The 27,172-nt window shown below is 38.3% G+C and overlaps 1 protein-coding gene across 3 annotated transcripts in view; it reads right to left on the bottom strand.

The window, feature by feature from the left end:
- Positions 1-10,757: 10,757 nt before the first annotated feature.
- Positions 10,758-27,172, bottom strand: part of LOC139443050 (GTP cyclohydrolase 1-like) — a 111,540-nt gene continuing 95,125 nt past the window's right edge. For 2 of the 3 annotated variants that reach the window (XM_071223972.1, XM_071223973.1), the window contains one exon: positions 10,758-13,458. In XM_071223972.1, the coding sequence (XP_071080073.1) occupies positions 13,329-13,458 (130 nt within the window). In that variant the 3' untranslated portion in view covers positions 10,758-13,328. Of the gene's footprint in view, positions 13,459-19,105; positions 19,133-27,172 lie in introns of all 3 variants that reach the window. The other variant, XM_071223971.1, reaches the window with a different exon arrangement.

Here is a 27,172-nt window from a genome sequence, read left to right as displayed (position 1 = left end):
CAAACTGTCCCTCTGTCCCTCATATTGGCATCTGACACACCCAACTACCATCGATAATGTTTCCCTTACTGGGACGATTTGGCCGACCCTTTCTCTTCACTGGCGTGGATTCAAAATTGAAAACAAATTTTCATGTAAAAGCATATCAGTCAATACTTCTCTGAACGTACCATTCCTTTCTGGTAAATCTTGAAGACTGTCTTGAAGCAACCTTTCCAAGCTCATGTTCTAGTTGTACATCAAACCTTCTTCACTGTGTTACAAGCATGTGACACTATAAATTCAGAGATTATCAATAACAAAATGTATACAGACATGTAAATACATACCATAATGAACCCATTACAATATTACTAACCATGCCTTTATTTAGCTATAATTGTATATAGTCCATATGTTATTAGTCTCATATTCAATATGTCATTTGTCTAACATGTCCTTTAGTTCAGCTTTTGAGGTCAAAAGCTAAAACCTCACAAGAGGGAAATTATTAGATTGTCTTACAATTTTTTCTGTAAATATTAGCCTTTTTCTGTTATAATTATTAATAAAATATAAATGGAATTAAAATATTCATAAACTGTCCATTACCTACAGTATATCTATAAGCGTGTTTATCTTCTAGACGTTTACGTGTCAAACTGAACACTGACAGCTACATAACAGGTGGTTAACTTTAACAATTTCATGTAATAATAATCATTAGAATATCAATACCGTTCATACCATTCAGATAATATGGCAACACACCAAATACAATTATGTCATGTTTTATTCTACTTGGTTTGATGTTATTGTTATTATCGTTTATCATGTATATATATATATATCTGCATTCAGTGAATAGCAGATCTTACTTCAGACGTAATAGGTGAGGTGAGGTGAAATTGGGTTTAACGTCGCGTCCAAGATTATTGCACTTATATAGCGACGTGCATGCACCTGTATGTGTGTGTGTGTGGCTGCTTGTACTAGTCCGGACTGATGCCGATTTATAGTGCTAGCTCACTGAGATACCATGCCGCAGTTTAACACGAATACCCCACTCAGACACAGTATACTGACTCCGAGCCGACCAGTCGTTGTTTTAGCCCCTTAATGCCGAGCGCCAGACAGGGTAACAACAAGTACAATCTTTTAACGTCTTTTTGTATGACGCGGCCCGGGATCGAACCCCGGACCTTCCGCTCTCCGGGCGGACGCTCTACCACAAGACCACGGAGGCGGTCTCAGACGTAATAATCCAAACATATCGATATTCGTTACTTCAGTCATAGATCATAATGTACGTGTCGTGGTGTACTGCCTTCGATCGACATGAAAGTGTGCTTAGCTCTACCTGTAGCGGGGGTCACGATTTGCTGTGCAGAGTTGCGTCCCTTGGCACGCCAGAAACCTGTGATTGTGGGTTCGAATCTCGGTTCGCCCCGATTATATTTCTAGGTTTGTCAGCACCATACCCGTGCTCGTGGGTTTCACCGAAGTGGTAAACCTCTGAGACCTCACTTCGGGCTTTCCTCCCACATTAAGCTGACACGCCGCGATATAACGGGAATCCTGTTAAAAGCTGCGTTAAACCAAACTCATTCACTCACTCACTCTACCTATATCTATCCTCTACCTTTCCCCCTTAAGTATTACAATCATTGACATTACTTATTCGATTGTTATTCAATGTTTCATATATTCATATTATTATCATTCTATATACCATGTATTGCTGTTCTATCTCTTGTATCCTGTGTAGTATACACAACACAACTGACAGCGAACTGCTTTATTGTAACCGTTCCTCTTTTATTGAGGTATAATCAAGTTCCCGAACAGGGGCTTGATGAGGCAATGTCTGTTGGTAAGATATTCGAGGAAGGCTAATCCTTTCAGTGCTTGAAACGTTCAACCAGATGGAATATGACCTCAGAAATAAATCTTACCAAACCTTTGATGGGAACTCAGTCGGAACAAAGGATGTTTTTTTTGCAGGGGCAAAGGGAAGCAGTGAAACGTTCCATATGGAAGCACGGCCTTAGACACAGAATCAAAATTAAAATATTTCTTGACATTGCCTGGCAATCCAATAAATTGGTATTATCTAAAATAAACTAATAAAACATACTTAAGTTTTAAAACAATTTCTTTTTGAAATATTTAATTGAGAATTAACTGACAAAAACTGTTATGCTCATCAAATGCTGTTGTGCTATGCTGTCACAGTGGCCCAAGCAAGCATGGCAGTTTATCTACAAAACTTAAAGTGCAAGTCTATATACAAGGGTATTTACCGCCAAAATTTAACACTTCGTCGCAAAACAAGCCTGTCCCTGCGTACGCACTCCAGCAGGAGAGCCTCCGTTTACGGTCATGGTCAGCTGTGCGCGTTCTCGGCAAAGCAAGCCTTTTCTCCGTCCTCTAAGACATTCTCCCATCCACAATTACACAATGATTATTTGTACACTGCACTTTCTTTCGGATGAATGGGAGGTAAGGACTGCAAAATACTCTTCTTTCAACAACAGAAATGTGACAAAACCCATTGACATCACAAACTGAGGTAGCAATTGGGTGAGGAGACAATGTGCGAAAATTCTATTGTTTCTTCAGTTGTGTTTATTGTTCGCATTCCGGTACTCTCATTTATTTTGTTGTGAGACTTTTCTGTGTTTAATATATTTACTGATCGACGTATAAAATGATGAAGCATCGATCGTTCTACTTCGTTCCACTTTGCGGTATCCTGATCACAACTTGCCCAAAGGCCCGACTCTGACAGTGACAATAGAGTTCGAGTTATTGGAATGTGAATGTTTCTCTGAAGATGAATTGATGATTTCAAATGTGGACAAAGTTATTCTATGAGGATCTATTCACCGAGTTATTTTACAAAGATATGTTCTTTCGACAAGCATGGTCGCCTTTTATGGCCATCGCGAGTTGCTGAAGACCTATTCCACCCCGGATCTTCGAGGGGGGAGACAAGCACGAGTTGCTGAAGACCTATACTACCCCGGATCTTCACGGAGGGAGACAAGCACGAGTTGCTGAAGACCTATTCTTCTCCGGATCTTCATGGGGGAGGCAAGCACGAGTTGCTAAAGACCTATTCTAACCTGGATCTTCACGGGGGAAGACAAGCACGAGTTGCTGAAGACCTTGTCTACCCCGGATCTTCACGGGGAAAGACAAGCACGAGTTACTGAAGACCTATTTTAACCCGGATCTTCACAGGGGGAGACAAGTACGAGTAGCTGAAGACCTATTCTACCCCGGGTCTTCACAGGGGAAGACAAGGAAGAGTTGCTGAAGACCTAGTCTACCCCGGATTTTCACGAGGGGAAACAAGAGCGAGTTGCTGAAGACCTCATCTGGCCCGGATCTTCACGGGGGAGACAAGCATGAGTTGCAGAAGACCTATTCTATCCCTGGTCTTCATGGGGGGAGACAAGCAAGAGTTGCTGAAGACCTATTCTAACCCGGATCTTCACGGGGGAGACAAGCACGAGTTGCTGAAGACCTAGTCTACCCCGGATCTTCATGGTGGGAGACAAGCACGAGTTGCTGAAGACCTAGTCTACCACGGATCTTCAAGGGTGGAGTAAGCACGAGTTGCTGAAGACCTATTCTAACCCGGATCTTCACGGGGGGAGACAAGCACGAGTTGCTGAAGACCTATTCTAACCCGGATCTTCACAATGCGACAAGCACAAGTTGCAGAAGACCTAGTCTACCCCGCATCTTCAAGGGGGAAGTAAGCACGAGTTCCTGTAGACCTATTCTACCCCTGATCTTCACGAGGGGAGACAAGCACGAGTTGCTGAAGACCTATTCTACCCCTGATCTTCACGGGGGAAGACAAGCACGAGTTGCTGAAGACCTATTCTAACCCAGATCTTCACGGGGAAAGACAAGCACGAGTTGCTGAAGACCTATTCTAACTCAGATCTTCACGGGGAAAGACAATCATGAGTTGCTGAAGACCTAGTCTACCCCGGATCTTCACAGGGGGAGAGACAAGCACGAGTAGCTGAAGATGTATTCTAACCGGGATCTTCACGGGGGAAGACAAGCACGAGTTGCTGAAGCCCTATTCTGACACGGATCTTCATGGGTCGACAACACTCCATTAGAACCACTGGTAATATATATGGGTTTATTTATTTTCGTTAACAAGAAACGATAATATGATCTTCATTTACATTTGGAATCCAGTCCTGGGTATGCAATTAAATGTTTTCAAACATTAACTATATGTTTAGGCTTTTAATTTTTATTCATTGGTTTACAGACCCACTGACAGTAATTTTCTTGAATGTCAAATAAAATGAAAATTTGACATGTCATCCTGTTTTTCCTGCAGCGGTCACAGTCTGGCATAGTTAATAATAGCAAAACGATCTCGCAAATCGATTGTCAGAATGAAAGGACATGTAATGGAAACTCTGAAAGGACGTTTTCTTAGTGTGGAGAATACAATAAATGCACAGTCAATATACATATTGCCTGAAAAATGAGTTAGACTCCATAATTTAAACTCCTCTATTTAATTTGCATCTATTCTGATCTAACGAAGATCAAAGTAACTTTTGTCAGCAATAAAAAAGTAAAACAGAGAGTACAGAATATATTGTGAACACATATATGACTTAGATTACAGTGATAATGTTTTCACATACATTTCTGCAGTTTCATCAGTCTACATTTTAACAGTTCAGTGTAAGTTGACCATCTGCTGCCCTTTTTTGCTGAACTTGAACCAGTCCAATGGTCCCTAGCTGAGCCTCGGGGACATCTTCGTCCTCTTCAGATTCTGGTGTTACGGCGTTTCCATATGTCTGTTGCAACGATGTGGCAAATTCACCTGACTGGTTTGTGGGAGAGTATGCTGCAATAACGTCGTCTTCAGACACCATTCTCTCCTGATGTTCTGTTGGTAGGGAATTGGAACGAAGTCCAAATTTGGCTTCAGTAACATACAAGGCTTTGTATGGTGATTGTTTGATACCAGAATGGTGGCTGCTGTTGTTTTGGAATAGTACAAAACGAAGTCCAAAAGGCCAGTCTGTTGAATCATACCTCACTGAAATCAGATCTCAGTTCTCGCTACCGCTAAACAAGGTCTGAGGACATCCAATTACGGGTCACGTCAGAACAACTTTTCATGGGACCAGTCAGAGCATCGCTTACCAGATGAGGAAAGTGACAGTCGGAATGTGTTTTCTTATTATGAAACCTCGAAAATGTTAACACTGTGTATTCCGAACGACAGTTACAGCCTGTTCGACTGATTCCACCAAAGTCATCGTCCATCTCTCGCTTCAAATGGATAAACATTTGAAGGGGAGAGACGTTGCATTGCACGTGTGAAGTACTGCCAAACAATCTCAGTCATAAAGTAGACATTCCAGAATGTTCTTTTGTTCAGTTTTCAATTTTTTAAGCGAGAACTTTGTAAACATATTTTTCAATAGTGTAGTCAAGAATGGATGTCGCCAGTTTAAAACTTAGTGCTGTAAAGTTCGAGAATGTTGAAACATTGTCCCCACACTTTGTAGTGGGCATGTCCTTTACGTCACTGTTTAAACGTTCAACTGAACCTTTGCTTTGTGTGTGTCTGGGCTTCCCATGGACCGTCAGAGGTTCAGGCCATAGAAGCTTGAGCTCAATAACAGATGCAGTAAATTCTCTATCATTGCCATATTTGGCTTGTAATCTGTTTTACTTTTTATTTATTTGGAAAACAAAGACAATTAGTGATGTCTTGACATTTGTTGACATCAGATTGATTCCATTATATTGTGTAAACTGCAAACTTAGAGAAGTTACATTGATTCAAATCAATATGAGATTAAATTACGGAGTCTAATTCATTTTAAGTCAATCTGTCTAAAATCCAGTCTCATTTTTCAGGCAATATGTATATTGACTTAAACTTTCAGACAATATGTAGATTGGCTGGGTGAATCAGTCAAAATGCATATAAACTGAAATTTTCAGTCAATATACATACTGCCTGATTAAGCACACCCCTATTTCTGCACCATGACAAATGGCAAAATTCAAGGCATGGGATGACTGATCACAGGAGCTGGGAGATACACCCTCAAACCATTACCGAGCCCCCGCCATATGCAACAGTCGGTTTAATGTTCCTGGGGGTGGAGGCTGTGGCTCCAAACTCTCGTTCTTCCATCAGTGACATCGAGCAGGAAGCGACTTTCGTCTGATCAATGGGTCCGTCTCCAAGTTCTCAGATTCCAGTTCTATCGCGCAATACACCATGCTAAACGAGCAGCTTTGTGGTGATCTCTCAACAAGGGACGCTTTATTACTCGTCTCGGCCTCAGTCCTGCAGGTTTGAGCCGGTTCCTGACGGCTCTGGTGCTGAAACGACGATTGGGCAACCACAGCTGTTTCAGATGAGTACTTGTTAGAAAGAGGTCTTCCGGATCTGGGACGGTCCTGTATATCACCGGTCTGAGCATGTTTCTTGACTAAATGGCTTACCACAGTGTGATGATACCCCAAATTCCGAACAATGGCATTTTTGAGCTTAACAGAGACATTTTAACGTTTGGATATACTGCCTGTAGAGATACTCGGTGGTAGCTTGATGCACGGGCATACCATGCATTGCACGTGAGTTTTCATCATGCATGACTGATTACATCATCTTGAGAAAACATAATTCTTCCCGTAATTATATCTTTTATGACTGTTACAAATATTGGGACGAAACAATAATAATAATATTAGGGTCTGCTTAACTTTTTTCTTTATGTATATATGCCAAATAGCTTGGCAGCTTCTTCAAATACCTTGACAGTTGCTGCAACTTTTTGAATAGTTACTACTCCTTTCCAGCATCCTCGAGGGCCGTAGTACATCTAATTCATCATTCATAATTATCCAGTCAGCTTCCAAATGATTTTTCACTTATATGAAATTCATACAAGTGATGTGGTATAAAATGCCTACTTTAACTGAGCTTGGTGAAATGAAAATGATAAAGTCTATCGGAAAAGGTTTCCAAGTAATGAAGGAACTGTACCTTATCAAAGATTGTATTTATAAAAAATACCTCCATTGGCTCTTCTTGAGCTAACAGATAAAACAAGAAAAAAGTGAGCAAAGCTCACAAACCCCCGTCATCCCCGCTGGTAAACAACAAATAGTAAATAGTTTGTTAATTAATGAAATATTACATATTTCTAACTTATTTTAACTTCAATGTTTTAAAAACTAAGATTGAGTTCCAGTGACAATTGACCCCCCCCCCCCCCAAATCACCCATGTTACCAGTATTCACTACGAGGAAGTAGATCAACATGAACACCTTTGAATAAAAATTTGATTGAGGAGTTACATAAGAAGAATTATCAAAAAGACCAAAAATTGTTGAAATAAAACACATAAAAAATGGAACAATATCATATAAACAAATCAATAAATTAATAATTTAAATCTAGCCTAAACAGATATGGTAAAGGATTCATAAATTCATTAGCTATACAAAACCAGTCATCAAAATTTCTAAATTTCATCATGTTTCCATGAAAACAGCAAAAGAGAAAACTTTCAGAATTTTATAAAAGATAAAAAACAATCATAGTGGTTAATGTAGCAAGTTTGCTGAAGCTAGGATACATAATATTGAAACATGGATCGTACAAGAACTCTACCCAAAATTTATGTTTCACCATGATTCCATGGAAACGGCAAAAATTAAAAAATTCAGAATCTTAAAACTAGCAAAAGGCACAAGTACTCATTGTGGTAAATGTGTGTAGCAAGTTTGGTGAAGTTAGGGTGCATGGTTAAAAAGTTATGGGCCGTACAAAAGCTCGGATGGAAGGATGGACGGACGGAAGTACGGACGAAGAGAATGCTATATACCCCCGATTTACTTCGTAAACAGGGGTATAAATAGACCCTGGACTATGGACACTAAGTCATTTGACTGAAGAACAAATGGACAACCATGATCATAAGTATGTGATTAACCAAGGGTTGATAGAAAAATCCAGATAGAAAGTATTTTAGTTATTGCTTTCATTGGCATAGTGCTGATTCATCAAATACACTTTACCCCCATGACATGATGGAACTACACACGTTCACCTGGTCAGGGTGGCTTACTTACTTCCATGGGTCAAATGTAATGGCATGATTGACAAGATCATTTTCAGGAGCTGAACCTGGTCCATGGTAGTGTGATCAAATGTTTTTGTCTTATGCCAAAAATTGCTGGATCTAGTTGGGATTATTTTCAGGGCTGGGGCGTGGTGGCATTGTATCCCTGAAAACAGCCCCGGATCAGATCTAGGACAGGGATGATCAAATGAATGTTCTTTTTGTCTTTTGACATAATTGATAAATAAAGGACCCACATGGGGTCATTTTCAGTGTCTTGACCTGGTCTAGAAAGGGTGTGGTGCCGTGCCCCCATCAATATACTACTACTACTACTCCTCCTCCTGATTATAGATTTTATCTGTAACATCTGTATGTTTCCTTTTAGGCTTTGTATATCATGCTTAATGTTGGGGAGAGTCCTTTCAACTCTTCTCCAATCACAATTATATTAAACAGTCTGGTTATCTGATTTCAAATTTAATCATGATTATATTGAGAGGGCATATAACAGAACACTAATAGGGACGTCTCAATTTCACGTGCAATCTACATACTATTAATCCTTGTGACAGCTGATGCACTTAAGAGTGAAAATATCGCAAGCCACTCAGAATGCGCATCAGGATACGAGTAGTTTGATATAATTATTTGCTTTAATTTTGGCAACATGCGTTTTGTTTAAACACAATGAAAAATGCAGACTGTCAGTTCCACACTGTTGTGTATACAGATAACAGAACTATGTCCTAATGATTGATGGAAAAATGTACTGAAGCAATTAACTAATCCCCAGTTTCAAAACAAATTATTCACGTACCTCTCACGTAAACTCTCATTGTACAGTATTGTGTGGCAAACATTTTAGTGTGCGATATTCACAAATCTGTTTGTAAAAGGCAAAGATGCTAATGCTTTAGTAAAGACAAAAAACCATAAGCAATGTATGATAAATATGGTACTTGAATATTAGAATTTTTAAACTGGACATGTAACTATTGAAAGAAGAGATGGCTTAATGTTCTCAGGTAATTCACATTCATTTGTAACAAATGATAGCTTTTATTTTGGAACAATTATCTATAGATATGACTTTGTCAGATACAACTCATGGGTGTAATCTAATGTCTACCATCAGCCAAGAGGACCAGCACTGACATATGTGTAGACAATCCACCTTTCCAAGATTAGGGGTTTGATAATTATGCTTAATATTAGCATACTAAGGGTGGATTTGTGTGGATGGATTATAATTATAATATCAAGACAGGACAGTGCAGTGGTAAATAAAATATTTAAAACGGATTAAAATTGCTATTCTATACAACAAAAACGTTAAGGACCATCCGATTCTGTTGATATCCAAAGTTGTCCGAATGTTTGACAAATCAAAAAAATTAATTTCCCGACTGTGGGACATGTATCGTCAAACGGGTAGGTTCGCAATGAGACCTGTGCCAAAAACAACACCTTATGACACCTACTTTAATTCGGCTTCACAACAGATTCAGCTTTGTCCCTGATATCAATGGAGAATTCCGTACAATAACAGGTGTAAATATGTCTGGTCTTATGGAGGAGAGTCCTATATATACATATATACCTTCTGTCAGTGGACTAGAACCAGAAAATATAAAATCTGTAGCCCACTTGCTGTTTTAAACAAAACATGTATAGTAATTAGAATCTTAAATCACAAAATTCCATAGATATAGTAAAAACTCTATTCCTATTGTTTATGTCATTTGCAGTTTTTAGAAACCTGAAAGTCTCATGGTTGTAGCTCGTTTTGCAAAGTTATTAGTGTTTGAATTGTCTAACCTCCGGTCCTATAACTGTAGCTCTATTTATACCTAAGGTATTTTTTATGGATTTAAGTATATCACTTGATGTTTCGGCAAACATGTGGCTCCAATGAAAGAACCATCCCCTCAAGCAGTATAAGGTAAAAAACTGACCACTAATTCCCGTTATATGGATTTAATTGTTACCTTCTCTTTACCAACAACAACCCCCCTCCCCCCCCAATAGTGCATGTTCAAAAACTTCACCTACTGTTGCTAAATCTTTCGCGAAGTTATGACGATGTCCCGACGATGTTCTTAGCGATGTGATACCGTTGCGCTGCCGTACTAGTGCCGATCCCCGAAAATTGCCAAATTTGTGTTCCGGTATAGCTCCAGCAACCAGGCCCTTAAAGCTGGGGCACGTGTGGCACGATTGTCTAATGTTCCACAAAAAGAAGTTGTGCCAGAAACTTATAAAAGTGGGTTTAAATCCTGGTTCGCTCTGATCACACCTGTGCTTGTGGGTTTCGACAAAGTGAAGACATCAAAAGACCTGCATCACTGTGGGCTTTCCTCCCACCGGTATCTGACCGGTACTTGTCAACAAACAGAAGTTGTTGTTTAGAAATTGTTGATTGTGTTATTATACTGCATTGGATGTTTGAAAATCAACATAAGGATACTTCACAAACAACAAAACTACCCTTATTTGAAAAGTCAAACATAATTGTAAGTACAAAGCAAAAGATTCAATTGTCTACCAAATAAAGGCAGAACGTTTCCAGTCAATAATGTTGCAAAGACAAGAACACATTAAAATTTCAAATTTGTTTATGACGAGAATGTTAAGACAAATCTGCAGATGTAGATAGAGCTGGTCCACAGCTTAAATATGGATAACATTGGCCCTTCACATTTCTTGTATAATTATGAATAGATTTTCTCTACATAATATTGATATATCATTATAGACACACATATGTACAATAATGTACTTGACTAAATGAAGAAAAACAACAGCAAATGTGAATCAAAACTCCAGGGGTTGAAATGTGAACTGTGAAAGACTTGTAAAAATTCAATACACACACTCACTAAGAACGAATATCACAATTCTGGCCAATTCTGGTCCAATTGCTGATGGTTTACGATCAAAGGTAGACCATGAGGCTATGTAGCTCATCTGACTGACTTATTGTTTGCAACATTATAGTTAAAACATAACATAATGTAAAACTAGAATCATGAAGATCACAAAAGGGTTGACATGTAAACCCAGTAACAACCATGGCACAGATGGTGACTTGGTGTGGTACATGACGACTGGATGGATGTAGCAGGCTGACACACAACCATGAAGGAAGTGGGCCCCAACAAACAGGAAATTCCCCAATCAGTGTACACAGAAACAGAAGATTGTGGTGCACAGTAGTGTGTGTACCTACTGTGTGTGCAGCTACTTCATAGCAATCATCTTGTATTTATACATCAACTGTCAAGCCAATACAAAGTGACAAATTCCAAGTCTTTGAAACTAAAATATATTAATTCAGAAAGTTGAAATAATGTTAAGTAATCTTGTAATATTAAAGCATACATTTTCACTGTTCAGAATTAGATTAACAAACCCTGATTCACAAATCACTGAGCAAGGTTGATCAAGTTCATACAGTATTTAAAGGTCAATACTTCAATCTGAGCAAATTTGATTTGGAACATGGGCCAAATGCAAAAGTAGAAATTCAACAAGAAAAAGCAAGGTATGGATTGAGTCAGAGTACATGCTTTAGATTAAACCAATGGAAGCAAATGAACAATTTTTGCATCACAATGTAATGAAAAAATTCTGTATACTTCTGTCATGTTTTATGGCTAAATAAATTCAGAGAAACTAAAGAATATGAAAAAGGTCACATACTGGTCATTCTGAATGTTTACAGTGAAATAAATAAAAACATTCTGCAACAGCAGTTAAAATAAAAGAAACAAGATAAACATTTGTGCAAGTAATGCTGACATTGTGATAAACATCCAATCACACCATCAGGAAATTATGTCGCTTCGGGAAAAGGTGCCACTGCACTATAGCATGCCTGGACATGTAGTTAAATGTTTAAAATGCCAACAAATACACCCATCCAACAAAAGCTTCCATCAGAAACGAAATTCATGTAGTATCTGTATAAACTTGGAGGACTTCAAAATTGATACACTAAAATTTTGATGATTAAAACAAACTATGATGTCATCAAATGGAAACACATACCTGCCAAAGTTAAGCTTCCAGTCTGGACATTTCGGTGATGTTTAAAAGCATGGCTAAAACAAGGTAAACTTACAAATCATGTCCCACTACTAACTCAACAGATGACATGAATTATGGCCAGAAACAGGTTTTTCAATATGGCTGCTGTTTGTTAAAACAACATAGTCATACAAGAATTACTCATCATAAGAAGTAACATGTTTTGCACGCTTAGCTTTATAAATGAAGCAGTTAAAGAAGATGTTTACAGAGATCAGAATGCATTTTGCAAGAATTTATAGGCATAGTCTAATTGCAATTAAAGAAAACATGGCACAATATAACACACATATGTTTAACCCAAATACAAATCACTTTTATGTTAACCATTGGCAAATTGTCTAATGGGTCCACTAAACCATTCCCTTTCAGAACAATTACAAACAAAACTAATATATTTTATGTTTCTCAGACAACAGAATATCGTACCTTCAGTCACATGACACAAGAATATCTACAGCTTCTTGTAACATAATGTACATCTTGCCAAATAAAACAACAATATCTACTGAACAAAAAATGTTAGGGATCATGTATATTCATGGGGATATTCTTTGCAGTGAAGAATGAGCACACACTATGATTAAATATATCCAAAAGGTCAAGATACCAAACTTTTTTGTTCAGTATATATTAAATAATACTAAATTTTGCTTCACCAACACCCAAAACATGCATGTTTTCATACATACTTCATATAATCACAGGACATTTATTATGCTGCAACACACAGACTAATCACCAGAATAACCAATGTAAAATAACGGCAGTAGCATCTCAAGACTAGGTACTTCAAATATTCCACTTAACCACAATAATGACAAGACCATCATTAGCAGTTTTCCATATTTAGAGCAATTCTTTTCTTTTGTCCTTTCGCCTCTAGATAAAATGTTTACAGATAACATGAACAACAATATACTCCAATACACAGTTCTAAACAAAGGCAGTCCAGAACCACATCATGGACATGTGAGTGATCTTCAACATATATTATATGGGATACAAAATGTAATCCATAAAAATAATTAATAAATCTTTGCTTTCTCATTTCCCTGTTACTTATTAGTGAAGACCAATCACAGGCAGGTAATGGAGGTACTGGCCAATCAGGTACGGTGTATAAGCGAGAGGAACTCTTCTCGAGTTTTAGGGTCTTCTCGGAACACTCCAAGCATGGTACTTGTCACTGTCTTGCTGTTGAGCTTCTGCACACCACGCATCACCATACACATATGGCTGAAACACAAAAATCTCAGATTGAAGGAGTACAGGTATTTTGTAATTAAAAGAGACAAAATCCTTTCCATATATTCATAAGATATCTCTGCCCAAAACTGTGTCGATTATATGATTCTGACTATATCATGAGCATATGATTAAATGATATCAGCAGAAATAATCCGTCTTCCTAGAAATTAAATATAATTATAACTCCAATACTGGAAAGTTCATCTCCAGGAAAAGTATACCCATATGATGATACAGTACTGGAATCTGGGCAAAATGAATGCATATAAATGATTCAAATAAGATGATCACAAATATAAACAAGAGTCATCCAAAGATGACATATCTCCCCGGCGTGGCATGTCGTTAAACTGTGTGTACCTTCAAATGTATTTAGATTCATAATAATAATATTTCCATGGAAATGACAAAAATATCAAATTCTAAAAATCTCTAAATAGCAAAAGGCACTTCTACTGAGCCTGTTTGTTAAGTGTACCAAGTTTTGGGAAGCTAGGTTGTACGGTTTAGAAAATATGCTTCGGACAAGAAAACTACCCTCAAATTTCCTAAGATCATCATATTTCCATGGAAACAACAAAAATAAAAAATTCTAAAAATCTCTAAATAGCAATAGGCACTACTACTGAGTCTGATTGGTAAGTGTACCAAGTTTTGTGAAGCTAGGTTGTACGGTTTAGGAAATATGCTCTGGACAAACTATGATTACAGACGGACAAACGAACTTGACAGACGGACGGACGGACGGACAGACGGACATACTGTTGGCTATATCTCCCTGTCATTATATGTCGGGGGGATAAAAATGAACAACAAAAGACTCATACAAGATGAAAGGAGTGCAATGATGCTTGAAATATCCTGGTGCTACATCTGACTTGCAGACCGATGTCAAACATGTAAAAGGAGTACCATGTCTGACTTATGAAAACAGTTTGGGACCTATATCCAACATGTAATTAGATACAATGTCTGACTTAAGCAAACAGTGAGGACCTTTGTCCAACATGTAATGGGATACCATGTCTGACTTAGGAAAACAGTGAAGACCTTTGTCCAACATGCAATGGGATACAATTTCTGACTTAGGAAAACAGTGAAGACCTTTGTCCAACATACTTAGGAAAACAGTGAGGACCTTTGTCCAACATGCAATGGGATACCATGTCTGACTTAGGAAAACAGTGAAGACCTTTGTCCAACATACTTAGGAAAACAGTGAGGACCTTTGTCCAACATGTAATAGGACTACCATGTCTGACTTAGGAAAACAGTGAAGACCTTTGTCCAACATACTTAGGAAAACAGTGAGGACCTTTGTCCAACTTGTAATAGGATACCATGTCTGACTTAGGAAAACAGTGAGGACCTTTGTCCAACTTGTAATAGGAGTACCATGTCTGACTTAGGAAAACAGTGAAGACCTTTGTCCAATGTGTAATGGGATACCATGTCTGACTTAGAAAAACAGTGAGGACCTTTGTCCAACTTGTAATAGGATACCATGTCTGACTTAGGAAAACAGTGAGGACCTTTGTCCAATGTGTAATGGGATACCATGTCTGACTTAGGAAAACAGTGAGGACCTTTGTCCAACATGTAATAGGAGTACCATGTCTGACTTAGGAAAACAGTGAGGACCTTTGTCAAACATACTAAGGAAAACAGTGAGGACCTTTGTCCAACATGTAATAGGATACCATGTCTGACTTAGGAAAACAGTGAGGACCTTTGTCCAACTTGTAATAGGAGTACCATGTCTGACTTAGGAAAACAGTGAGGACCTTTGTCCAATGTGTAATGGGATACCATGTCTGACTTAGAAAAACAGTGAGGACCTTTGTCCAACTTGTAATAGGATACCATGTCTGACTTAGGAAAACAGTGAGGACCTTTGTCCAATGTGTAATTGGATACCATGTCCGACTTAGGAAAACAGTGAGGACCTTTGTCAAACATACTAAGGAAAACAGTGAAGACCTTTGTCCAACATGTAATAGGATACCATGTCTGACTTAGGAAAATAGTGAAGACCTTTGTCCAATGTGTAATTGGATACCATGTCTGACTTAGGAAAACAGTGAGGACCTTTGTCCAACTTGTAATAGGAGTACCATGTCTGACTTAGGAAAACAGTGAGGACCTTTGTCCAATGTGTAATGGGATACCATGTCTGACTTAGGAAAACAGTGAGGACCTTTGTCCAACTTGTAATAGGAGTACCATGTCTGACTTAGGAAAACAGTGAGGACCTTTGTCCAATGTGTAATGGGATACCATGTCTGACTTAGGAAAACAGTGAGGACCTTTGTCCAACTTGTAATAGGATACCATGTCTGACTTAGGAAAACAGTGAGGACCTTTGTCCAATGTGTAATGGGATACCATGTCTGACTTAGGAAAACAGTGAGGACCTTTGTCAAACATACTAAGGAAAACAGTGAAGACCTTTGTCCAACATGTAATAGGATACCATGTCTGACTTAGGAAAACAGTGAGGGACCCTTCCCATAACCATCAATTACAGGGAGTGGACTAGGACAAGAGTAGGATAGGTTGCACTTGGTGCAAGGGCAAACATGAAGCACACATAATGTAATTTCCAATACTTTCTATTTCCCTTGATTTCCAGTAATTGATAGGACTGTCAATATGCATTCATTTCAGGTTCATGTGATTCAAAGTCATTCAATTAGTTGATAATTGCCACGAAAAGGAAGAATTTGATCAATAAGATAACAGCATGACTATCACAACAGAAGTGATGTTGATAAAACATGATTAACTCTAAAAGCAGACGTGTTATGGATTATCAATAGATTCCATATTAATAGATATAGTCATGGAGACAGGTATCCGAGCAGGGAGTGGGCTCAGTCCAGCTCTGAAACAGGTTGATATCTGTAGAATCAATATTCCAGGTACATTGCTCTCGGTGATGAATCTGTATGTCGTGTAACTTAGTTTCTACAACAGGCTTGTAATGGTTTTTTTTTTAGGTTCCACTGCTTAATCAAGTTCAAAAAGCGCTACTGAAATCACAACCCTCATATAATGGCTCAAAATGTTAGGCATACCATAATATCTCCAGCTTATTGAAAGAAATGGTTATAAGCACTTCCAGTTTGTTGGTGTCACTTCCTGATTTGGAAAAACATGAGACTTGAACCAAATAAAAATACATTGAACATCTGGGTTGCCTCAGCACCATGCGTCAGCTTAGGTAAGTGGGAATGCGTTTAGGTTTGATTCTTCACATGAACACTACTAACATTAGTTGTCACCTTATTCTTGTTACTACTCCACTTTCCCACCTTAAGGTTAGGCAATAAAACAGTGATATGACATGGCTTTATCAATGTCATCTTAGAAGATGGGGATGTGGTTTAGGTAAGTTATTTCTTTCTACCCTGAACAGCAGTGGCCACCTCATCCTTGAAGAAAACAATTTATTGATGAAGGTGACTTCCTCACTGATACTAATGACATGGTCAACTCCAATCATCCGACAAACTTGGAATAGACGCATCGGAGTGTGTGGTGCAGAGGGCACATCATGAATTATCCCGCCCGATGAATAGAATAATCACTAGATAACTCGTAATGTTGCTCCAAGGCTGAACTGTGAAGATCCGCATGGGAATCCCACTCAGTATCTACTTGTTGAGAAAACTACCTGTTGTGCCTCTGTTTGGATATAACTGCCTCTAAGCTTCATGCCTCCTCTGCATCTGTGGGTGATGCGAATCCCAAAGGGTAGAGTCTAGTTACCCTAGAAGATTTAGTAGAATGGGTGCTCTGGTCACGTGGAGGTGACCTGTCTCAGCAGACGACCGAGGTGGTGAAATGCATGATCCACATAAATTAAGTCCCCTACGTCTCACGTGAGGGGAAATGCTCCATCCATGCTCTATCAAGAGACGCACATGAAGAAGGAGGGACATGCACATCAGCAGATGTCTTAGCCATGCCATTTAAATGTTTTCCTTGAGCTTTATGATCCATGGATTCAGATCCTTTCAACCCTTTGATATCCTTCTTGATCAACAATATTTCCTGATGAATGACATCATTAACAGAGGTGGTTACAGCTTTCAGTAACTGTTCCAACCTGAAAAGGCCATGTGCTTCTAGGTTCAACAGCGACAGCAGCTTGCTCTTAGCAGCTCCAGTGCTGACTGCCCAAGCGTGCTAGTCATGGTTGCCACCAGCAGAAACCCAGACGCTCCTGCCTGTTTCTTCGTATCGGGTGGGTTAACACAGGGGATAGAGCTCTTCACTCTTGTCCATGCTTGTGCATCTTCTTACCATGGGAAGCTGCTATAGATTGCTCTATGTGACCTAGCATTGCCTTACCTATGGACGATCTGACCTTTGCTTGGAATGTGAAGACACTGGTGAGGTATTTTTCCATCCCTTGTTTACTCCTTGACATTCCTTATCCATAAGTGAGTTACACAAACACATCTAGAATCCAGATTGCAAATAATTTTCCTGCCCTCGAAACATTGTAGATGTGGAGTAAAGGGAACTTGATGAGTGCCGCAATCTGGGCAAAGTAATAGAGAATCTATTCTCAAACATGTTACCAACTATCTACTTAGCAAGTTACCTTGAAAATAGATAATATCTATTAATTAACTGTGAAAAAACTAACTAGAATATACAGTGTGAAAAGTATAACTGGGCATCTAATTTCCTTGACAAGAGCTTACACAGGAAAGAAGTGACATTTTCCCACCTTGCGCTGATTTCAGTAGAGCATTTTCATTACTGTTGCTTATTAGATAGGTGGCAATGATGTAACAGAGGTAGCTAGGGTATAATCAAAAGATTGTTATGATCCACTATTAGATCAGGACTAATAATACCCACCTCCCCCAATATTCAGCATCTAGTTGTAGATGTTGGAAAGAAGTGAGGTTTTCTACCCTCTGCATGCACAAGAGGCTTGGGAAGGGAGATACTATAAGTGGCACAAATAATTATTGATAGTTGACAGTGAAGGGGACATCTGTTGAAAAATCTGAATAATCTATAGTGTTAGGACTACCAAAATGCAGGATTATGGCATTGATGTAATGGAGGTAAGGTATACAAATGAATTATTAATGTTCACAGTTATTGAGTAGACGGACAGAAAACAACTTACATTATGTCATGCCTTAAAAGTTGACAGGTAATGTGTCCATGGTCATATGTCAGTAGCTTACTCTGTGGTTCAAGTAACAATGTGGACATTCATGGACCATGTTTGTTGTCAGCTCATTTGTCACTGCCTGCATCAACCAAACACTGACCTAGTCTAGTAGTCCACCAACAAATGAAATTTTATGCAAATCTTCCAGAAAAGACAGTATGCAGGAAACAGATACATGACATACATACAAAGTTATTCAGTCAGTCTATCTTCAATGAACCCATTTGTGCTGGCAAATAATAGGTAAAGGCACCAATTACTATTTCTTTAGTGTGTGTAAAACTGGGGAATACATACATGTTGCAGGAGATGAGACATATATGTGTGTGTTAACATGAAAATACTGAGTGAGGGTGGTGTAGATAAAACATGAAGCAACTAGGTGTATGTAGGAAGGTACACTACATGCTCATGCTAAGTACATGCTGCCATTACCTGGACTGGGTTACATCAAACAGGGGACTGCAACAGAGAAATCAGGAAGTCTTGTTCTCATGTTACACTACTGATGGTACATGAGCAGAAATGCTTCAAGGAACTGACTACAATGGACTGGTTTCTTGCTGGTACAGTGAACCACTACTTTATTCTGCATGGGCTCATTATGCATGAACTAGTATATACCGTATTTTGTAAAGTATAGTGCACACTTTTTTCCCCCAAAAACACAGCTGGGTAGAAGGGTGAGGTGCCTTATACACGCCATAATGAGTTTTGATGGGGGGTTTTTTCCAACGCAAAGACATTACCGTGGGCACGTAACACCAGAATTACCATGTCAACAAATCCGCACTGAAGTATGTTAATTAATCATGAATTACACTGTTTGGTTATAAAAAGTGTTCATTGTATGTCTCGAATTATGTTTGGAACTTATTTCATCAATTTTATTCAAAATTCCTTTCATCATTGTTTTCATTAATTTTGGCAAAATCGTGTGTGAAGTGATCAGAAGATCGCACAACTCACCGTTATTAACAGCAACCACAGTCAGATTACTGCTGTTCACGCCTTGAAACGAACTTTAGTTGACTGAGAATGGATACATATATCATAAATGCCATACTTTGACTCGTTAAAAGTCATATTTGTTGCAGTTTGACGATTTTATGTCAACATGTAGTTCTCACAACCGCGTGCACGGGAGCCTCAACGGTGACTGGTCAAATTGTTCCATGTGAAAAAAAATAACCGGCAATAGCAATCATCTGCACCGAAGTGCTATGCTTAGGGTTATCATTATTTTAAATATATTTAGTAAAAACTGCAACTGAAATAACAAGGTATTGGGATATATGTGACCTGTTCCATAAAAAGGGACCAAAAGTCGTTGACTATTGAAAACAATTCACGCATATTTTCAATTCTAAATAGTATCAAAGAACGCTTTAGAATTTAAACTATTTCAAAAGATCAATAGTTTTATGTTATCATTGTACTTTGAAGTAAGCAAGGGTAGAACACCCCATTTTGCGAATTTTCAGTTTATATTTAGGCCTGTGGTTCAACAAGTGATTCTTCTGTACTATATCGTTGCTAATCTTTTGCTTTTACACACATCTAGATGAATGCTTGAGGTTTATATTCATGCATTTTACTTTTTATGCCAACAATTATTTAAGATATTTTGTTTGCCATAGACATGTGACCCATTTTCCTGCACGAGAAGTGAAAAGAAACACGAAGTTGGATGGGTTTGTTTATTCATAAAGAACACAAGATGTCTTGAAACAAGATTTTAAACACCAACTAATTTTTATTTCCTGGTGAGGAACACAATGTTACGTAAAAACCAGTCCGAATTAAAGTTTCTTAAGCATACATTCCATGTAAATCTTTCAAAACTTCAGGACAACACAATGTTGTAGAATAATGTTACTTCTGACATACCGCTACAACAAACAAATAACCTCAAATCATATTTTGTGACAAACAGTCTTGTCGAAGTTAATGTAACTTCTACATGTCATTTTCCCGCACAAGTTAAAAAGACGAAGTTTTATTCATAAGAAGACAACAAGATGTCTTGAAACAAGATTATGTAAACCCAAAATCCTTTATTCCTTGGTGAAGAACACAATGACAGACCAAAATTGTTGTCAAATTTAACACAAAAAAAACTTTTGACTTGATGGAAATTTGGTCATATCATGACATCATCTAAACCAAGTTTCCTAAGAATACATTCTATGTATATCTTTCCAAATTTTAAGAACACTCACATTAAAGGATAATGTTACTTTTGACATACTGATACAACAAGCGAATAACCTAAAATTAAATTTTGTGACAAATAGTCATGTCAAAGTAAACATGGCCTCTATGCTATCAGCGAAAGGCACTTAAACACTTCATCATACTGTTAATTGCAGTGATGGATTCTGGATTCAGTAGGCATGACCATTGTCGTCACATTCAACTTCAGTGTCAGTGTCAACCTTTCTCTTAGGACAGTGAATGTGACCATGTATAACCACGTTTCTGTGTCCAGACTCATCACAGTAAGAACACGTAGGTCGTTTTCGTGTTGGTTTTGGGAGCTCCAGGTCAGCATGACAAAGTTCAGACTCATGACTAGCACTTGGCTCGTCTACATCAGGTGGAGCTACTGCTGGCTTAGGACACAGTACATCTCTTGATTCTGGCTTGCAAAAGGGTCTGATCTTATTGTATAGGTACCATTTCCTTTCCACAGACAACCCAACAGGTTCAATGACTGGAGAAAGTCCTGTAGATGTCACCTTCTCCAGTTCTGTAGATTTCAAAACTTGAAATCTAGATCCAGGATCACTCAGATTCAACTTACAAGTGACCTCGCTTGGTCTGTCTCTCTCAACTTCAAAATAATGGAAGGTTCTGAGATTTGGCAGCTTCCTGAAACCAATATCGTTGAACAGCTTTTGCCTGTCAAAAGGTGGAACAACTGTCGATCCATCTTGTCTCATCACAGTCTGAGGGACATTCACTCTGGATGTAGAACTTGAGTTGTACATACACGTTTCAACATCGGCCATTGTGTGAACTTCAGACCTTCTGAATCTGGACTTGAATATTCCAAAAGCCCAGTCTGGGCTAAATTTAGTGTGACCCACAGGCAAACAACAGAGTTGTACCCTTTCATGCAGATTATTTGCAACTCTCCATAAGAAGTAGCCTATTACAAAGTTATTTTTGTTTTGCCCTGTGCCACTGTCCATGTGGAAAATGGCACTGGTTTCTCCAAGCCCATAGTTAGCTAAGTAGACGTGTAACATGCTTATGACTGCGTTTGAACCCTTTCCTGTAACAGCACTCTCTGGAATGATGAAATTCACTTGCTTGCTGGTAGCTTCACACATAACACCAAATATACCAACTTTACAAGGGGTCAGAAAATAGATTGGTCCTGGCTGCTGCGAACTGTGAGGGATGTGTACTTGCTGGACAAAGTCAAAGCTGTAATGCATTTCTCCTTCAAAGGAATTAGGCTGGTGAGGCTCCAATCTGTGTGCTGGGTGTGACAGCAAGTTTTCTTTGCTGGTCTGTATTTTTTTCTTTATAGAACTGCCTCTCGGTATGCATGTGTTGCAGATGTCTTAGGGATTCCTGCAGAAGATCAGTCTTTAGTTCCTCGGACATTGCTGCCATTTTACTGAGGTTCACAACATTGCTTTGGCAAACATTTCAAAGATCCGATCTTGGGCGCTGTATAACCAGATATGAAAAAGCATCCTTCCATATCCGTCTGAAAGTACTGAGAAATACTGTAGGTGTGTCATAGGGGCTGCTTTCCAGATAAAGTCTATGGAGTTCTGACTTACTGAGACATGATGGCAGAAGCTTTACATCAGCCGATTTAAAACCCGGAACTCGTCCAGGAAGTACAAGGGCATGTTGTTCAGTGTAATTTGGCAACCAGACTGTCACAAGCTTGATAGACTCTGGATTCATCCTTTTAAACTTGGGTGCTTTCCCAGCATTGCCATGTTGCCTGATGCCTAAGCTGCCATCCGGTACACGTTTCTTGAGACGACTGTAGCGCTTCCGTCCAATAGCATGAACAAAACAAAATGTTTTCAGACATATTGGCTTTCCATGGAAAAGAAATGCAGCTCTTGTGTTCTGTCTGTCTTTGGGAACTGTTGTGTAAACCCATGAATCAGAGTTACCAAAGTTTCATTGAGGACATTGACATGATCCTCATTGTAATAATCTTTCTCAAAACTGGCCAACCTATTATCCTCAGTATTGTCATAGCGACTGATTTACGACATCCATTGTCTGAAGAACATTTGATTGCAAAGGCTCATTACCCTGGAGCCATGACATCTATATGCCTTGAAACACTTAATTGCTGTTATTTATTAGATGCTAATCCTATTTGTTAATCCCCATTTTTGTGTACATCGACCGTCTGCCATCCTGAACAGGATGTGCAAGTATGTCACTGATGATTTACTGTTTACATTTATATTTATTACTTACTAAATGTCAGGTGACCTTGGCTGTATAAGCCTTGGTCCAGGGAGATTGAAAAGGAGAAAAAAAGGTCTTACCCTTAACCTAGCTAGGGTTAGGCTGGGTGCTACGGGGCACCTAGACAACAACCACTACCACTATGTGCTGACCAGGCACATAGTGTCTTTTGTATGTATATATCAACATGTATAAAGTAGAACTGTATATAAAACAAGTCATCGTCTCCAAGGTGTCACTTCCTACAGGAACCATACGTCGGCCCCTTGCATATACAAGTATGCAAATTATTCATTAATCAACGTCGTTAATTGTTGTCATAGCGACTGATTTACGACATCCATTGTCTGAAGAACATTTGATTGCAAAAGCTCATTACCCTGGAGCCATGACATCTATATGTTCTTCAGACAATGGATGTCGTAAATCAGTCGCTGTGACAGTATTATCATCTGTATTCCCATCTTCTTCAGAACTGTCAGTTGTATCATCCTGACCCTCATCCCCACAATCCAGGATGTCGTCATCCACATTAAAGTAGTCCTCAAGAGCAAAGGCAATATCACAGTTACTTACAGAAATATCCCTGTAACTGTTCAGTTTGTCATCAATGTTGGAAGCACTCATAATTCTCTACTACAGGTACTGATTGTAGAGCCGACCATGGAACTCAGCTGAATGCACAACAAATGACAGCATAAAGTGTCTCCAGTTTAGGCAATACTGACAGCCATAGTAATTCATCTGATGCCACACCCATACAATTGTCTAGCAGCACCAGTTGCAAGTTTTGTAGCGGTTGAAGGAAGGCCAATTTGCTGATGCCACATCCATTAATGCTCAACCAATAGAGATGTCTAGCTTTCGTAAGGCATGATTGGAACAGATTATCAATGTCATCGGTTGTGTATCTTAGAGCACCTTCACTGAACATTAATGTTCTAAATGCTACTGAGTGGCTCAAAATTCTTTGAAGTGTTGATGTATCTACTTTGAGTTCACCAGGCCAATTGCAATATCTCCATACAAAGTGATTGGTATTCACAAGACAGTGTAATTTCTTGCAGACATTGGACACTGTTGTTACCAGCGTTTGAATGTCCAAACATTTGAGTATGCGTATAAGTACTGCTTCTGGCAAATCCAATAGATTCATCTGTAAAATAATTAAAGAACAATCGTATCTGGTTGGAACTTGGAACTAACGCCTCATATAAGGCACGAACACAAAAGTTAAAATTAGCAGAGTTATTTCCCTTCCCGACATGTGATCCATTTAGCTAGAGCTGAATGTAATTACAATATAAACGAAAATGAAGCTGTTATATAATATTTCTCATGGGAGTGAAAATATTATTCGCAATTACATGTTAGTATCAATAAACATCACTCTTCCATTCGCAAAATAACAGTGTAAAGTCGTTTATGTGTAATGCGACATCTGGCTCCTTTTATTACGTGTAACATACTCTAAAGCCGACTTGTGGTCCGTTTTTATGTTTAGCGTAGTATGACTGTTTTACCGAATTGTGGTACCTCTTTGCTTTTTAATTCATTTCGTATGAATTGTCATTTCTTTACTTCAAAACTAAACAGTTTCACTTCAAATTTTATAAGTGTGTGCTAGATGTTATTAAAAACAAATACGCCTATGTAAAAATTAAGATACTGTGCCAGTAATTAAGAACTTACCATCACATGTGTCAGCATCTTCGTCGAGATCAAAACCACATTGTATGGTTTCTGTATTCATACACTTACAACTAAATCCATACCAATGAGAATGTTAAACAATGCAAACCCATATTTATATAAATGACAAACGTTTTTTCATTAAATCTTACAATTTTATCACAAAGAAATCAATAGAGAGTGTCCAAATTTTAACCTCCGACTTATGGACCCTTTATCCTCGCGCATGTTTTCACAAAATAGCAATGAAAAGGGATCTTTGTTTCATTCCTTAACATCATGGTCGGGAAGAATGATGTCTGATGGTTCCCATTGGCTTAAAACCTCAAAATTTAAAATTTATCGCTCAAAAAGTTTAGGAGCGATTTCCTCGGTATCAGTATTACCGACATGTGGTCCCTTTGTATGGAACAGGTCACATATTATTCCTTATAAAAATATAGTTTTAGATACAATTTTACCCGATCCTTGCAGCAAAATCTTTTAAAGTTATATCATTGGGTAAGTTTTAACCAAATCAACGGTAGATTCCAAGAAAACGTGTGTACAGCTGATTGCTGTTTCCGGCTTAGTTTACGAGAAAATACACTTGGTAATCTAAACCCCTGCATGTAAAACAATGCCTAGTGGAACCAAAAACACAATTTAGATGGTAAATCAACATGTCTGGAGATTTTTTATCTCAAAATTCAAATTTGTACTGACCAAGTTTCTTATCACCCCGTTCGTTTCCCAGAATTCACTGAAGGGGTACAGTGTAATATTTTTCTGCTCATAATATTCGAAATTTCTTTTTTTTAAAAATACTGACTCCACTAGACGGTGGTGCGCATTATACTTCGGTGCACACTTATACTCAAGAAAATATGGTATTTGATAGAGATGCAATACCACTGATACCACTGATAATTAACAAAACAAACAGATATCACTCAAAACCACACTGGTAAATTGGTAAACAAGAAAACTGAGTCATCTACATCACCTGCCATCCTTGCATGCTAAGAATTGTAAATAAATAATTTTGGTTTCTGTGAATATGATCTGAACCAGTCCTAACTAGCCTGATACATTTGCAAGTTTCAAGGAGGAATAATGAAAGGTATGGCACCAGAAAACAACAACCTAATTTGGACTTGCTACCTTGGAAAGCAAAATATATCCATACAGTGTATCACATTGACATATGAAACAGTTAATAAATTATACGAACCCTACCTACATCTTAGACAATGGAAGTGCTATACCCACATCTTAGCAAATAATAAAAAAAAATCAACAAGGGACATAACTCTTATAAAACATAATTCTCTTTTGCAGTTTTCAAACTTGATGACATATTCATCATTTGAAGCTGGATTCATCATGTCCTTTGGTTACCAAAATATTGGCAGCAGTTCTGGGCACCAAGTTCAAAAGATCAAACAAGAGCTCTAATTCTGTTAAACATCAATTGTGGATGATGGTTTTCTAGCTCGCTCACCATATTGATCCCAGGTTGACAGTTCACATACCTGTAGTGAGTTGGAAGCTATATTCTGTGATAGTTTTATCATGGTTAACATTTATACTAAGTTATCTTATAATAATTAGATCTACATCAAGTGCTTTTATGAGTTATCATGGTGTAATATTTATACACCATTGCATATAATTATAGTTTAGCAAGTAATAATTATCATCAGGTAAAATGCATATATAAAATATCAGTAGTTTCAGTTACAGCTTTTTAGATGGTTGCTAGACTAAGGTATCAAGATCCCATCTCCCAGACAAAGGATATTTATTTAAGTATATCTGTCATCACCTACCGGGGTATATTAGAATAACATTACTTCAATTAAGACTCATTAAGGATTAGCCCCATACAAGCTCGTCTATAGTGCATTAAGGATTAGCCCCCATACAAGCTCGTCTATAGGGCATTAAGGATTAGCTCCCACACAAGCTCATCTATAGTGACACCCTAATCTCTTTCAAAGCATCCAGTAAATATGTCAACAAGATTAGTGCCAGTCCAACAGGATTAACAGGATTTAGTATTCCCCTCTGTCTAGCCATCCATTTAGCTTAGGACACACCCAATCGTGTATCAACCAATCACATTCCTTTCTATTGTTCAAACTTTCATTAAATACATACTGTAGCCAAGTTCTAGCAGAGAAGGGGTTTGACTCTCTTACCAAGCAGACCTCTCTCCCACTGCCCAGAGTGTGTACCGACTCTCTGTGGCACCCTCAGTTATTATCTAAGTATAAATTGTAAATTGTTAATTGTTCTTGTAAATAAAATTGTGATTAGTCTCCTGTGACTCTGGCTCTTTGCTGACTAATTCCCCAAGAAAACCAGCACGTC

The sequence above is a fragment of the Haliotis cracherodii genome, unplaced genomic scaffold (genome assembly GCF_022045235.1).
Source record: "Haliotis cracherodii isolate W230 unplaced genomic scaffold, xgHalCrac1.p SCAF_5, whole genome shotgun sequence".
NCBI lineage: Eukaryota > Metazoa > Mollusca > Gastropoda > Lepetellida > Haliotidae > Haliotis > Haliotis cracherodii.
Note: the sequence above shows the minus strand (reverse complement) of the source record. Positions and strands in the feature narration are given on the sequence as shown.